Source organism: Vulpes vulpes, chromosome 16 (assembly GCF_048418805.1).
Source record: "Vulpes vulpes isolate BD-2025 chromosome 16, VulVul3, whole genome shotgun sequence".
Lineage (NCBI taxonomy): Eukaryota > Metazoa > Chordata > Mammalia > Carnivora > Canidae > Vulpes > Vulpes vulpes.
The window spans coordinates 72304834-72321184 of record NC_132795.1 but is presented as its reverse complement, the minus strand read 5'-3'; the positions used below and the strand labels follow the sequence as shown (position 1 = coordinate 72321184).

General features: G+C 49.0%; 1 protein-coding gene across 5 annotated transcripts in view; it reads right to left on the bottom strand.

The window, feature by feature from the left end:
- CRACDL (CRACD like) overlaps positions 1-16351 on the bottom strand; it is a 126688-nt gene that overhangs the window by 10466 nt on the left and 99871 nt on the right. For all 5 annotated transcript variants that reach the window (XM_072741342.1, XM_072741341.1, XM_072741345.1 and 2 more), the window contains exon 7: positions 11349-12876. In XM_072741342.1, coding sequence (XP_072597443.1) covers positions 11349-12876 — 1528 coding nt within the window. The remainder of the gene's footprint in view (positions 1-11348; positions 12877-16351) is intronic.

Below are 16351 nucleotides of genomic sequence, written 5' to 3'. Positions count from 1 at the left end.
GCCTGGTCCTAGCTGATGTCAAACAAGGGGACTCCCTGTGTTTCTTTTCCTGTTTCTACTTTCATACTGTAAACAGATGTCCTTTCCGTGGTAAACTTAGTGCTACATATTTTTGCATTTTTGTGGGGTTTTTTCGTTTTTGGTGATTTTACTGTCTAAAATACCCCCCACCATCTACTAACGTTAAAGTGCTGTCCAGCATTCCCGAGCACAAGAAGACTGAGGAGCCTCATGGAGAAAGTACATTTGTCAGATGAACTTCATTCAGGTGTGAGTTTCAGTTTTGTTGGCTGGGAGCTGGATGTCAATTAATCAGCAACACATACAATATGGTGTCTTTAAACAGAAACGCACAGAAAACAAGGTCATGTGCTGATCAGCTGACAAAATGTAATCAGAGGCTCACTACTCTGATTTCTACTCTATTTCTTCTAGGAGCAATAGTTCGGTATTCAATAATGCAGTATCCACAGCAACTTTATGGAGCATAACTACTCTAAATAATGAGAATCACCTGTACCTGATGAGTGCCCACGAGGCAGCAGGCCTGGAGGCAAGTGCTGAGTCTAATCCAACAACTCTCTCCAGGGCACTGTACACAGGCTCTCCTGAAAGAGCAATCCGGAACCTAGGAATCCTTCGACAGTTAATATATAGTCCTCAGTCCAGGAATGAGTTCCAGAGCCCGCTGGCAGGGGGCACCGGGGCCCTTGGGGGTATTGGTCTTACTCTGTTTCTTGTCTGATGTGTTTGGTGTGTGAAAATTCATTGAACTGCACACATAAGATCTGTGTATTTCTTTGCACCCATGAAAACTACTCTAAGATAATCAGGACTAACCTGGTGCTCAGGTAGCAAGGAGGAAGAAGAGCCCAGCTCTCCACTTGGATACAGAAATGAGGCAAGTTTGCTCCATGAAGCTGTTTCCACACTGCAGTCAGGCAAGGCTACTGTAGGAGGGGGTGAGGGCTCTCCATCAGCAGAACCTTCCCATCCTCTTCACGTCCCCTCAGCTCTCAAAAGCACCATGAGGTCCTTGGACCACTTGCCTTTCCTCCTGATGTACCCCCTCAGCCAGCCCAACCTCCTGCTTCTCTCCATCCTCTGAAGTCTTATCCTGAATCCTTCCTCCTCCATTTCCTCTCTTAAGCAAGACCCCACAGATCAGCAGGGGCAGAGACATATCTCTCTCAACACTCACTTCACAGCCTCATGGCAAAATGGAACTCTCAAGAAGGTATCTGCACGTCCACTCCCAGAGAGCCTATTTCCTGACCACCAGGGCCACACTGTCCTTACGGCTTGTCCAGACTCCAAGGTCAGGAGGCACTGCCAGGGTCTCCTCTGCACCCCAGCTCCTGAAACCCACCTTCAGACCTACAGATTTCCTCTCTCACAATCTTCGAACCCACGTGACAGGAAAAAAATGCCACTGTTATTTTAAATAGTTCTGGTAGCTTGTTTATATCCTAAGAGGTGAGAGCCCATGACTGTGCCCTTTTTCCTGGTGTCATGGACAGTCTCCGTGGAGCATGTCACGCTTGCTCACCCCACATAGGGCACACTTGGTCAGATAACACTGGTGACTCTCAGGGAGTCATGGTTTTATAAGTTATTCAGTCCTGGTGAAAGGGCAGATGAAATCAGGAGGTTTCCCAATGTCAGCATTTATGAGGGTCTGATAACACAGCATATTCCTCAGGGGGCAGTGGTCAGTCCTTGTCCAAGGGCAGGAGTTTATGCAGGCCACCACAGTGGGAATTTATGTGAGTCTTTTCCCCAGGGGGAGGCCTGGGGTATGCTTTTTTTTCTTTTTTCTTGTTGTTGTCATAGCACCAGCTATAACTGGGCTCTTGTTGCTCAGAGGGAAAAATCCATGAAAAAGCATTTATAAACAAAAATCAATGCACGAATCATATCTGGATTGGGATATATAGGGTCGGGAACCTGGGCCCATGCGGGCACATTTACTGGGGGGTATCCCAGGTGTCACATGCTTTGCATGGCTCTTTTCTTAACTTTAGGTGCAGCTGCCCAGCTCTCTGCATGGCAAGGCAGGCAGACATCCCCAAAGTGTCCAGCCCAATCCCCTCATCTCAAAGTGGACACCCAGGAAGCCAGAGACAGGCTCAAGGACATAGAGCTGTGATACACAAGCTGCACTCAAAGTCCAAAGTAATCAGACGGGCCCTCACCCACAGGGCTTAGATTCCTCTTCCTCTATCATCCCTCACTTCCCCTGGACAGGCAGAGAAATTCCTCCCCACCCAAGAAATGTTCACAGCAAAGGTGTGTTCAGTCTTGATTTCCATAGCCATATTGTCTTCCTAATGACCCTCATGAGCTTCCTTGTAATGTAAAAATCTTTCCAATCCCCATTTTAGAGACATGAACAGAGAATCACATGGATCAAAGGACTTGTTCAGGATCGTATGGCGTGAGTTATATGGCAACCTTGGTGGCCTTAGTCCAGCATCGGTCTCCCAGCTGCAGGGCACATGTGCCCAGGTCTCCAAGAAGCCCCACAGAAGGCCCCTTTATAGATTCTGGACAGGGGAGGGCTCCCTGGTCCCATCCCATTGAGTGGAGTCCTCAGAGAACTGTAGCTGCACTCCCAGAAGAAAGTGTTTTTGCAAAATGCCCCTCCTTCCTCTCCCATCTCAGGACCCCCATGTATTCTTGGGGTGGTGGGTGGTGGTCCATGACTCCCCACAATATTCTGCACACACATTCTCTCTGGGGTTTCATATTCCCATGTCAGTGTCCTCATTGGTTTAAACCAGGACAGAGAGAATCCCATTCCCACACACTGCTCCATGCCACTCAGATGAGGATATTTTGGTACATCCTTAGGAAATTATGACTGTTCTGTTGGAAACTGTGGCACATTTTGTAGTTACAACGCTTTTGCTGCCCTGTGTATTACTATTGCTAATAATCTCGTTCTACAAAAGAGGAAATTAATACTCAGAGGTTAAGAAAGTCACTGGCTCAGAATACCACAACCCCCAAAAGGTGGACCTTGGAGTAAAATCTCCACATCCACACTCTTCAATCTTACCACCCAGCCCCCTGCCTTGCCCTTGGTGTCATGCAAACCGCAGCAGGGTACCACCCATAGCAGGCCAGGAGACCCCCAGGCACGGATACTCCACAGAGAAAAACAAAACCATGGATGTGCTCAGGGGGCTCCAGATGGAGTGCAGGAACGTGGAGTGCGCTGAGGGAAAGCAGGGGCATGTGCAGAGTGCAACGGGGAGCTGGTGGCAGGGGTGGGGCTGGAGATGTCAGAGGAAGTGAAGGAGTCGCAGGCGAACTTAGGAAGGCAGAAATGTTGACTTTGGCCAGAATCTACAAAGCCTTAAATGCCTTCCCCAGGGTCTTTTATTCCATTTACAGTGGGAAGGCACTGAAGGTTTTAAAGAGGAAAACTCCATGTTTAGACCCAGACCTGGGAAGAGAGAGTTGCAGGGAGGTGCTGTGGGCATTGGGTTAAAGACCAGAAGCGCAGACATGAGGGCAGGATAAAGACACTCCTCATTTAGGATGGCCAGGACCCGCTGACAAGGAGGACATTTTTCATCCATCAGATTGAAAAAAAAAAAAAAATGACAGACTGACAACATCTAGTGCTGATGAGAGGGTGGAGAAACAGTCTCTATTCTGTGCAAAGAGGTGTAAACTGGTACCACCTTGATGAGGGACAATCTGAAGCTGTCTATTAAATTAAAACTGTGCATGCCCTTGAGTCAGAAAGCCCGCTTTTAAGAATCTATCCTAAAGAAGCACCAGTGTGACTCCATGGAGAGAAAACAGACAAGAATGGTTATTGCAGCAAAAGGAAAAAAACTTCAGCACATTCGGAAATGCCCTTCAGTAGGGAATGGCTAAATAAAACATGGTGGTACATGTACTACGTAGCCCTTAAAAGGAAGATCGAGTGACTCATTCTGATCAGAAAAGAGGCCCGTGTCTCACTGCAGGGTAAAAATATCAAATTGTGAGCCAACACGTATAGCATTTTTGTGATTAAAAAAAGATTCACGTGCCTCTAACTGTATGTTGATATTGACGTAGCTCTGACTGCAACGGGCAGGGGAAAGAGCTGGTGGCGGCTCTTCCTGTGGGTGGGATTTGAGAGGTTCAGAGAGGGGTGCAGAAGAGGCAACTGTCACTTTTTGGTGCCATTTAAAAGATTATTTTAAAATTGACATAGAATAAAATTCCCCTTTTTTGTTATAGAGTTCTAGGAGTTTTTAACACACTTAGATTCTTGTAAAAAGTCACAAACAGGATACAGACCAATGTCAACACCCCCAAAGAATTCTCTCGTGCTACCCCTTTGTAGGGATCCTACCTCTATCACCAACCCCTGACAAATACTGATCTGTTTAGATGTCCTGTAAATGGAATAACATTTTGTAATCTTTTAAGACTGGCTCCTTTCACTTAGCAAATGCATTTAGGATGTTATTGTGTGTACTGATAGTTACACACGTTCTTTTTTGCTGCTGTATAATACTCCATTGTTTGGATGACTGATTAAAGGATGTTTGGGGTGTCTCCAGTTTTTGGTGATTATGAATAATGTTGCTATAAACATTCATGTATAGGCTTTTGTGTGAACCTAAGTTTTCACTTATCTAGCACAAATATTTAGACATGGAAATGCTATGTCATAAGGTTAGTAGATTTTTAATTCTGTAAGCTGCCAAACTGTTTTCCAAAGTGACTACACTGTTTTGCATTTTCACTAGCAAGGTATGAGAGCTCTAGTTGCTCTGCATCCTCTCCAGGATGTGGACATACCAGCTTTTTTATTTCAGCCACTCTCATATGTAATGAAGCTCATCACAGTCTTAATTGGTGTTTCTCTAATGGCTAATGATGTTAAACATCGTTTCATGTGATTATTTGCCATCTGTATATTCCCGCTGGTGAAATATCTGTTCATGTATTCTGTCCATTTTCTAATTGTATTTTTCGGCTTTGGACTATTGGCTTCTGGAAATGCTTTATATATTTTAGATAGTAGTCCTTTACTGGCTATATGGTTTGCAGATATTTTGTCACATTCTGTAGCCTGTCTTTTCATCCTCTTAATGGGGTCTTTGGTGGAGTGAAAGTTTTTAATGCTGCTGATGTCTAATTCATCCATTTTTCCTCTTATTGATCATGCTTTCATGTCAAGTCTCAGAACTCTTTGCTTGGTCCTATGTTCCAAAGATGTTCTCCTGAAGTTCCTGAAAGTTTTACTGTCTCACTTTACATCTACCTCATTGACCCACTTTTGAGTTAATCATAGTACACAATGTAAGACTCAGGTCAAGGTTCCTATTTTTGCTTATGGATGTTCACATGCTCCAGAACCGTTTGTTAAGGAGATAAAATAAATTCATGCAAATACAGCTTTTTTTTTTTTTTTAAACAAAGGCAAAAGTAATTCACTTGAGTTCCTTGGATCTGTAAGTTCATGTTTTTCAGAAATTTAGTTTACAGTCACTATTCCTTCAGATTTTTTTTTTTTCTGCTCACATCTTCCTCTTCTCCTTCTGAACTCTTATGACATGAATGTTAGACTTTTTAATATTGTTCCAATGGTCCCTGAGGTATTTTTTTTTTTCTTTTTGTACTCAGGCTAGATATTTCCTGTTCATCTGTCTTGAAGTTCACAGACTCATTTGTCATCTCTCTTCTACTGAGTTCTTCTAATGAATCTTTTATTTCTGTTACTATGTTTTCCTGTTCTAAGATGCCTGTATTTTTTTTATAGCTTCTATTTCTTTGCAGAGAATTTCAAGAGCGCTCACTCTTACTTCATAGAACATCATATACTTGTTTCAAGTATTTGGCTAACTTTGATTCCAGTTTCTGCTGCTAAAACAGAATACAACAAAGCTTTGTGCCTAAAAATAGATGATTAATAATAAATTTCATATGGTGGATCTTACTAATATTCACAGAGAGCTTTATGTTCAAGCATAAGAGGGCACAAAGTAAGCAGTTTTTTTTTAAAAAACACACAAAATTATGAGTTTGTTGTGTTTTTCTTTAAATACTGTTGTTAAAAATAAAAATAAAGAAAGTGTCCAATAATGCTTAACATTTGGATCACCTCAAGATTGGCATTTATTGATTGCTTTTTTTCTTAGAGAATATTTTAGGTTCTCCTGATTCTTTTGTATATTAACTTTGGTTTATACCCTAGATATTTTGAGTGTTATGTTGAGAGTCAGTCCTGCTAAAATTCTCAAAGATTTGCTGTGCTGACTTTAGTTGGTCTCACGTGGGTGCAACTTGGAGATGAGCCCTGGACTTCACACACATAGGTAAAGGACCCTTCCTCAGGTGTCTCCTTTCTGTGATTTCCACCCCCAAGGTTCTCTGGCTAGAAAACCAGGGTTTAGCCTCTGTACTGCTGTGTGCTCCTGTGACTGGGACCCCTCAGGGCAGAGTGGTGAGAGAAAGAAGCCTGTGGGATCACCACAAGCACACCTGTCACTGTTGTCACGGCTGTGGAGGGGCTGTAGCTTCACTTCTGGATCTCTGCTGGGATGCTGTCTGGAGAGGTAAAAGGCTCTGACTCTCAGTGCTTCTATGGGTGGAAGTGGGTGGCTTTTTGCTGGTGCTCACCCAAATAGGTCTGGAAAGATTAAAAGAGCTCTGCCCTAAAGATGCTATTGCCCCAGCCACCAGGACAAGAGGTTCCAATTTGCTGCTGGCACTTGTCTGGTGCAGGGATGAGAAAATCTAAAGTGCTCCACCCTGCAGGGACTTTTTTATATAGGGGCTTGCTGCTTAGCTGCTGGTGCTCACATGGAGTAGGGCCAGGACCATCCAACAGACTTATCCTAAGTGCTGGTGCTGGCCCTGGTGTCGGGGGTGAGGGTTGGGGGAACAGGAAGAGCAGGACTGGAGTGTCACAGAGCTTGGGCCTTCAGGGGTTGTTGGTGCCATGTTGGCAGGGCAAGGAAGTCTTAAGAGTCCTGATGTCTCTATCCAGCCCCTCAACTCTTATCCATCTTTTAGAATTCTCTGACATTCACTTCATGCATTTGAATTTTATCAGTGGGAGAGATAGGGTGGTGTGTATTTACTCCCTTTCGGTCAGAAATGCAAGTCCCCCCCCCCTTTTTTTTGCAAGTCCCTTTTTACATAATTTTAGCAAAGTAGGATTACAAGGTGATTTCCCCTATAATTTTTAGGCCTTTCAGTATTTTCCATATTAAAATCTTTTTTGATGACTCTGAGATCTCTAGCTTATCTGGATAGATGGGGGAACTGAGAAGGAAAATAATCTGAGGTTGGGGAGGTGTGGATAAACTGAGTTATGAATGTTGAGATGTCAAGTTAGGGATGCCCAAAGATGGCTAGGGGCTGGCTGTTGTGGCTGAGGGATTCAAAGGAAGAGAGAACTTGGGGACAGGTAGAAATGGAGAGGCTGGTGCACTGGGAAGCAACCAAGGGTGAGAAAATATAGGCGGTTTAAGGATCACAGGAAAGGTGAGAAACAGAGGCCCAGAGTGTTGACCATCCTAGCCCAGGAAGGGACTGTGAAGGGGAGTATAGGCCAAAAAGCAAGGCATGTGTGAACAGAGTTGGTTTTCTTTAAGAATTCAAGATCTATGAACACAGTTGACCCTTGAACAACACAGTTGTGAAGTGCTAGGGTCCATTTATATGTGAATTTTTTTAGATAAATACAGTATAGTATTGTAAAAATACGTTCTCATGATTTTCTTAATAATATTTTCCCCTAGATTACTTGATAGTGAGAATACAGCATACAATACACATAATATACAAATTATATGTTAATCAACTATTCATGTTATAGATAAAGGATCAAGAGTAGGCTATCGGTAGTTACATTTTTGGGATTATATGTGGATTTTCTGACTGCACAGGGGGCCAGTGCCCTTAACCCCTACACTATTAACTGTATATTTTTTAGCGTGATACCAAAAAAAGACCCCCTACTCAAATGAACTTGAATATACCTAAAATAACTATCATTAGAGTAGGTGACAGTGGCTTGGAGTTCCTTTCCTCCAGAAAACACCTCTGACACCCAAAGACAAGATGGGCATCTATCTATACTCCCCTGTGGCATTCAGCTGCCACCTGCCTCTTTAGCCCGGTAAGCTCCTTGAGGGTGAGGTCCTCACACTTTTCCTGACTGCTCTTTGGGGGCCAGCACAGTGCTAGGTGAATGGCAGAAATCCATGAAATAGTTGTAGCAAGAATGAACGCACAAATGAGTGAGTACTAGAGTTTAGAGAAAGAGGTTCAGGGACCTGGGTGTGCCACTGTATCACCAGCCCAGTCTGGACATGATGAGGTTGGACTGGAGGCTAAGGCTCATTATTAAATGAGGCCCCTAGGTGATGATGGCAATTTGTCCATCTATTCTCCAAAAGAGCCCACATGTGATCACAACGACATGAAATCTAAATTACACACACCATAGAGAAAGAATGACCAGAGGGAAAGGCCAACAGAGACAACATCTAGAAAGTGGACTCCTAAGTGGTCTTTTTTTCTATATACTTTCTGTATTTTATCATTTTTCCACACTTAAGAATCTCTAATTCTTTTGCCTAACTCATCCTGTGCTCCTGAAGGTGCTTTCCAACCTGCCATTTTGGCTCCGACATGGAGTGGCCTACCAGGAGGAGGATGGGTAAGGTCCGGCACAAATGAACAAGGCTGGTAACCCTGGACTATTCGCCTCCCCTCAATGGTCTCCTATGCATTGGTGAGCAAACACGGTACTGGGCTTGCAGTAACCACCCCAACGTGGCCCTGTGAGGTCCAGCCCACTTGCAAAGCTGGGCTCCTCTGCATCGACTGGGGAATCCTCCCTGCCTGCCCCACTGAAGGGTCTTTCATACCTTCAGAGAAGGAAACAAGACAGAGTGTAGACGAGAGGAGGAAGGATAAGCGGGAGAGCTGGGGACAAAGCGCTTGAGTCCCTAAGGTAGAAGAACTGTGTACCCATCTGGGACACCTCAGTAATCTAACTTCCTGGTGTGTGCCCCTGGAAGAGGTACAGGGGTGGCAGCCCCTACGGGAGCTCTGGGTAAAGAGCCTGCCACCACAAGATAATAAACAGCAGTAATTAGGCTTTCTGGAAAACTGAATAATACTGTTATTAAAACTTTTATTATCTGTATGTTTTATGTGAATTTAATTGCCTCCAGTGGCTATATTTTGGGAGCAATGAGGATGATAGAAATAATAAGAATGAATTAAACCACAAGCAGATCCAGTGTCTGGGGAAGACAAAGAGGCTGCTTACACTAATGGCATCTGATAGCATCGACCCTGCCATTCTGCTCTGGTCTACATGAGGCAGCCCCCAGACTCCAAGGTCCCTGACAGCTGCCACAGCTTGTCCTGATATTTGCCCCTCAAATAGAACCACACTTTGGGAGAGTTCGTTTCCAGCAGAATGAGGGTAATTCTTCCCTTCCTCTCTCTGCACTGAAATGAAAATCACTACCTCTGCACTAAAGTAACCTAGATTCTTTCACCCTGGAGTTCATCTGGATCGGTTATTTCTGTGGCTTAGAGAATGTTAATAAATGGACAATTCTTTTATACTATACTTTTAAGTAAGGCTGATGGTAAATACTATATTGTATGTTTGAAATGAAAGAAAAAAAAATAAGGTCTTTAGAGACCATTCCAGACATTTGACAATAAACAATCCTAACTCTCATAGCTTAAGCTGAGGAAGTCATAAATTATTGACATGTCAAGCATGGCCCTCTGAAGCTTCTTTTCCAGCTCTGACCATGAACCCAAGTATCTATCCCGTGTTTAAGCTCCATTCAGTCGGCAAGCCCTTGAGAGACATTTTCAATTCCAGGCCGTGAAGGTGGACGGTGCTGATGTCAGGGTTTTATCTGCACAGAGCAAACCCCCTCCTCCCGTGATATTTCAATGGGTTTTTGAAACACTCTACAATAGCTTCAATAACCTCACTGGCAATTTGCTGAGTGGATCATCAGCGAAGGCTTGAACCTCTCCCAAAGCTCCCTCACTGATTATCTTAATGTAGGGCGGTGGCAGCAGCTGCAAAGAATCACCGCTGAGCCAAGGGGCCTTGCATCAGGAAGGCTGTGCATGTAGGTTCTTTGAGGGCATTTTCCTAGCGTTTCTGCCTAGAACTGTCACCCAAGAACTTAAAGCACCACACACACACACACACACACACACACACACACACTCACTGCATTTTCACTAACTTCCTAGGAGGGAGGCAGAAAAGAATTTCTTTGACCCCATCTTTACATTGCTGTCTGTGAGCTAAATTTTTCCTTAGACGTGTGTCCTTCATCCTCTCTTCAGGGTGTGGGGTCCCTAGGAGAACAACTGGCTCCTATTTTCTTGGCCCCACAATGCAGTATTTCAAGTGGAGTCCTGGACTTACAGATGCCACTTAAAACATCCTGAAAGTTTTGTTTTTCAAGTAAAATTTGCCATGAAAAGCTTATCCTTAGGGCCTGCATCACATGCACGCATGACTCGTGTGTACGGTTTCGTTTCTGGCTCACTGATTTCCATTAATAAAAGAACCCAGTAAAGAAATATCCTTTAGCTCTGCCACAAATACCCACTTCCAACAGATTTCTTGTTTCATCTGAAACGCTAAAAATAAAAAGTGACAAATGTCAAAGACATCGAAAGGTCATCTATTTTGTCTCTGCTCATTTTAAAGGACAGTTAGTTGCTTTAGAAGGTTCTTTACACTCTGCCCCAGCCTTCCCACCATCTCCTTTTTGGGACAGCAAGTTAACGCCCCCACCCCCGCCCCCCAAGGGGCTCCTGTCTCGCAGAGGCTTGTGACTCCAATAAATGGGATGAGAGGCTGGGCCACATGAGCCTGATTATTAAACAGGAAAAAAATTCAGGGTGCAGGGAGAGAGGGGAGAAGGTGGGAAGGACACTCAGTGACCGGGAAGCCAGACGCTTCCTTCATAACCAAGAAGCGGTGTAGGCGGCCCCCCCGCGCGCCGCCTCCCGCGCCAGCGCCTCTGCCCCGGGACGCTCGAACCCACCGGGCGTCCGAAGGGGGAGACGCGGGGTGCGGGTGCGTGGCCCCAGGGCCCGGCTGCTCGCGGGGAACACGCTACCTGGGGGGTCTCACGTGTCCCTGGGTTCTCTCAGCTGCCGCAGCGCCCTGCTCCGTCTCCCCCCTGCCCCAGTCCCTATTCGGGGCCCCTGCCCGAGCCTAGCGCGTCTGCGGCGCCAGGAGGACCCCGCTGCCCAGCCCCAGGTGCGCCCCCCAGGGGCGCCCGCCCCGCCCCGCCCCGCCCCGCCGCGGCCCGCCCCGCTCTTACCCGCTGCCCGCTGCGGCGACCGCGCCTCGGCCCGCCGGGGCTCCCGCCGGGGCTCCCGCCGGGGCTCCGCGCCCTTGGCCGGCTCGCCGGGGCCCGCGTCCGGGGCCGGCAGGGGGCGGCCCTGCAGCAGCGGCTTCCTGGGCAGCGGCGGCTTGGCGCTGAGCGGCTCCGACGGCCGCGCCCGCCCCTTCCCGGGCTCGTGCGGGGCGCGGGCCCCGCGCGGGGAGGGGGCCTTGGCGGCCGGGCCCCTGTCGTCCCTGGGGAGCGCAGCCGGCCCGCCCTGTTCTCCCCGGGCTTCCGCGCCGGACCTCCTGGCCGCCTCCCGGTGCTTCAAGGACAGGGAGGTGGAGCGCAGCTTGACGGGGAAGGGGCCCCGGTCCTCCCCCGCGGGCGGCTCGCGGCCGGCCGGGTCCCGGGAGCCGCCGCGGGGCTCGGGGGGCGCCCGCGGGTCGTCGAGCGCCGCCTCGCTCTTCCAGGCCAGGCCGCTGCGGGCGAGGGGGAGGCGGCCGGCCGAGGGCCCCGCGGGGCCGGCGCGCTCCAGCAGGCGGCCGCTGCCCGAGCGGGGCCACGCGCGGCCCGACGACACGGAGAACCTGACGGCCCGCAGCTCGCCGCCGCCCCGCGCCGGCCTCTCGGGGCCCCCCTGCGGCGCGGGCGCGGGCGCGGGCGCGGGCGCGGCTTCGGGCCCAGGGGGCTCGGCGGCCGCGGCGGCCTCGGCGTCCAGGGCCCCGGCAGGGCGCTCCTCCGCGGGGGGCTCGCCGGGGCTCGCGCTCGCCGCCGCCGCCGCCGCCGCCGGGGCCTTGTGCTTCAAGCAGCTCTTGGGGGCCGGGGGGCTCGGGGCGCTCGGGGCGCTCGGGGCCTCGGGACATCCCTTCCCTGCTCCCTCGGGCCCCGGCGCTTCCAGCGTCAGCTCCGCCTCCGCCTCCGCCTCCACCTCCACCTGGACACTCTGCTCGGGCGCGTCTGGACCAGGCGCACTGTCCGAGGGGGCGGCGGGCGCAGTCTCGGCAGGGGTCGCGTCCCCCTCGGGGATGGGGATGGAGGGAGATAACCGAATCTCCACCTCTCCAGGAGCGCAAGCCACCTCATCCGCTGCTTCCCTGGCCGGGGGGCATGTGCCTTCCAGGGACACCTCCTCCTCGCTGCCCTGGTTTTCGCTCTTGGGGTTGCGGTGCGGGGAGCCTTCGGGCAGAGATGTGGACTCCGGGCAGGGGGCTGCGACGGCCTCGGGCTCGGGGACCTCAGGGGTGGCCGGGCGGCTTGCGGGGTTATCCCCAAGGAAGCTCTCCTCCTCCTCGGCGCTGGCACTGAGCGCTGGGCAGTGCTGCAGGCGGGCCCGCCGAGCCCGAGGCCCTCCAGGCTGCAGCACGGTGACCGGCCCCCGGGGCTCTGGGCTTCTGTCCGCTACCGTGTCCTGCTGTGCAGAATTGGGACTCTCTTCTGTGTTGACTTTGGGTAATGACTTCTCATCATACTCCTCCTCCTCTGGGGTACCCGTCAGATCACTAAGGGATTCAGACTGTGCTCGCTTGGAGAAACAGAGAGGACAAAAGACAGCATCATTATGTGGGATATCAGGGAGCCCATGACCTTTCCATTTTGCACAAGGCTTGATATGGTCTAAAGGAAGCAGTGTGTCTCTAAAGCTGGCACCTAGGCAGACATTCACACATTGTGTCTCTTCTTAATCCTTCCCTTACCAGTCTTAGGAGTTCACCTTTCAGCAGAACAGTGGCAGCTACGCCCTTATAGTAAATAGTATGCTTAAGGCTCTAGTGGCCGAGCCACAAACCGGTGGACACTGCTCTAAAGAGTGAATGAAGCAAAGGGGATCAAATTGGCTGGATGTCTGCTGTGCTTTGCACTCCACACCTATTATTTCATTTACTCTTGATTCACCCCAATAAGCAAAAAGATGATTACTTCCTTTTTTGCACTTGGAGAACTGGGAGCTCAGAGAGGTCCACACCTTGGTCAAGACTAAGCTTATTAGCTTAGCTGGACGGCTGGTGCTCTTCTCTATGACCCTGTGCTGCCTGGGAGCTATGTCCCATCTCCTTGCTCTCATCTCCAGGGTCGGGCCTCATGATGAAGGGAGAATGGTTTGCCTGAAGGGTGATTCATATCACATCAAACAGTCCAGAGCAAACCACAACTTGTAAGAGAAAAATTCCAGACCATAGCTGAAGGATAAAATCCAAACTTTTCAGCTAGATCAAAGATCTTACATTCTCTGGTCTTAAAATTCTCTCACTCCCTGCTCAGGTCAAGCTGAGAGCCCACTACTGAATATGCCACATTCTGGGCCGAATGACTGGCCGGCTCCTCCTTCCCCACACCCCAGCATGTACTACCAGCATCCCCCCAAGAATGGTCTCAGACTCCAATCCTATAGGAAGTCTTGCCTATTCCCTGCAGCTTTTGGTGCTCCTCTTCTCCTGAAGCCCTACTGGCTTGACAATCAAACACTGCCCCGTATTTTTCTTCTGAAGTCTCTGGAATTTAAATTTAGTCCAGCTTCCTCCTTGCCATACCCAAAATCAGCTGCTCGCTCAGGAAAGAGATCAAGGTAGTCATGAATTATTCAAAAGCACTATGAGAAAATGACCAAAAGCTTGAGGGTGTTGAGGTCAATCTTTTTGAAAAGTTCAAGACATCAGAAAACACTTCTATCTTCATGAAAGAAAAAAAAAAAAGTTCAGGACATTAGACCCCCCCCCCCCGCCCTTTCTTTATGTTAAGAAACGTGCAGGAGTGTTTGTGGTTTTTTTTGTTTGTTTGTTTGCTGGCATTATTTTAACATTTTCTAGCTGGCATCTGCTTGCTAACAGCACACGGGGTAACTGGGATGTTTGTGACAATACCTAAGCTAACTCTTGCCGAGATGCACAATCCTATTCCCCTAGATTTGAAAAGATGAAGATATGCAAAGAAATCTATAGAAGAATTTTCAAAAGCTGCAGATTTAAAAGGTGTTACCCGTCTTTTGTGACTACAGGAAATCACTGATGTTGAAACCTGTTTAGGATGTGGGTCACGTTTTTAAAACTATCACAACCCTCACCAGATGAGCATAAAGCTGAGAAGCAGGCCTGGCTGGACACATCCCACCTTGAGCCACTCACAGCTACAAGGAGGTAAGAGTGAAGGGCAGGCAGGACGAAGGCAGCATGGAGCAAAGACTTGGACACAGAGCAGAGCCTCTGCAGGGAACAAAGCAGCTTCTGACTCAGGAAGGTTTCACATACCCACTCAATCTCCACCGCCGCTGCCCCTCACCTCCTTCTCTGGGCCCCCACAGGAGCTGCACACTCTACAACCCTCTGGAGGAAGAGGGAGCAGAGGACTCACTGCTCAGCTTGCACCAAGATGGAGACTGTCATGGCTGCCTGCACATCTGCCTCCTCTTACTGGAAGGAAGAAAGAGTCTTGGGGCAGCATCCGTGTCATCTCTGGGCAGAGGACACTGCCCGTTAAGTAGTGTCAGACTCTGAGACCAGAGTTGGCAGCTCTGTCAGCCACAACAACTCCAGGCTACTCATATAATCATGCTGCTCCTACTCCCTGCTCCTGGCACTGTCTGGGTTGGGATGAGGACCAGCCAGGGTGGGGACGCTGGTGTAAATAGTCGTGGGTGTTCTGCTTCCAGCGCGTCAGAGCCGCACTACAGGGCATGGTTCTGAGCAGCAGCATAAAATACTGAGATAACAGCCAGCATTTGTCTTGTGTGTGTTGGTCTTTCCTGACCTCTGTGCTGGCAGGGCAGAAGAATCTGGACAAATGCACTCTTGGTTGTGTTTTTCTAACTTGTATTAAATATCACAGTCTTAAAAGCCAAGGTTGGTTTGTTTGTGAATTGTGCCAAGATAGAGTTTTTAAGGTAAGAAAAGCCCGCCCCCAAACCTTTTTTCCCTCCAGAGCTCCAGAAGATTCTGAGCCTAGATGGTGTGGAGTTGAGGGTTTACCCCACTGACGACAGAGCTGGAGAATGCCTGGCCGGACTGGACAGCTGTTCTGCCCAGACAGAGGACAGAATGTGGACAGTAGCAGGGAGACTAAAGTGGAGACTCAGAGAGAGATGCTGGGGGGAGGTGGGCCGTGAATCTCTCCGGAAGTCCCAAGGTATAAGAGGGGGCAGTGTGGCCACTCCTCCTCACCCTCAGAGCAGAATGGGAACATATGCAAGCACCCTGATCCCCCAAGAGGGGCAGAGTCCCAGGAAAGTCCTCATAGTGGGGAGGAGGGACCTTGTGACCAAGGGCAAAGGGTGCTCCTGGCAAAGGGAGATCAGAGGCCTCCACCTCAGAACCCAAGAATGACACTTGTGACCACTAGCCAGACACTGCTGCCCAGTCAAAAGCTGAAGGTATCCATGCCTGCTCCCTACCAAGAAGGGGAAGCAAAGAAGGAGGGAGGATAGATAAATGAGAGTTTAAATCAAGACATGTTTGCCCAGATGGCCTAAATCAGAATTTCTGTTATTCTAAAAAATGGAGATCAAGAGCTAAACCAAGTTCAGATGTCAAGAAAGAATGAGAGGAGCAGCTTTGTCCAGTGGACAGTGAATGGGGATGCCCCATTTCCACCTGGAGTACGAGCTGGGCTTCCCTCTGCCACAAAGCCTGGCCAGGCTGTGGCTAGTTATGTATGCTCTTGCCGAGGCAAAAGACATCCCCACGGGAATAAAGCTCAGCTAACAAAAGGACATATTAGCCTGAGGGTAATCACACCTCACTACTTTCTCCAGTGTTAGTCCCTTCTAAAGTCAACTCTGCTGCCAAGAGGTTTTTTTTAAGACTTATTTATTTATTTATGATAGACAGAGAGAGAGAGAGAGAGAGAGAGAGAGAGAGAGAGGCAGAGACACAGGAGGAGGGAGACGCAGGCTCCATGCCGGGAGCCCGTCGCCAGACTCGATCCCGGGACTCCAGGACTACGCCCTGGGCCAAAGGCAGGCGCTAAACCAGAGCCACCCAGGGATCCCCTGCTGCCAAGAGTTTAAA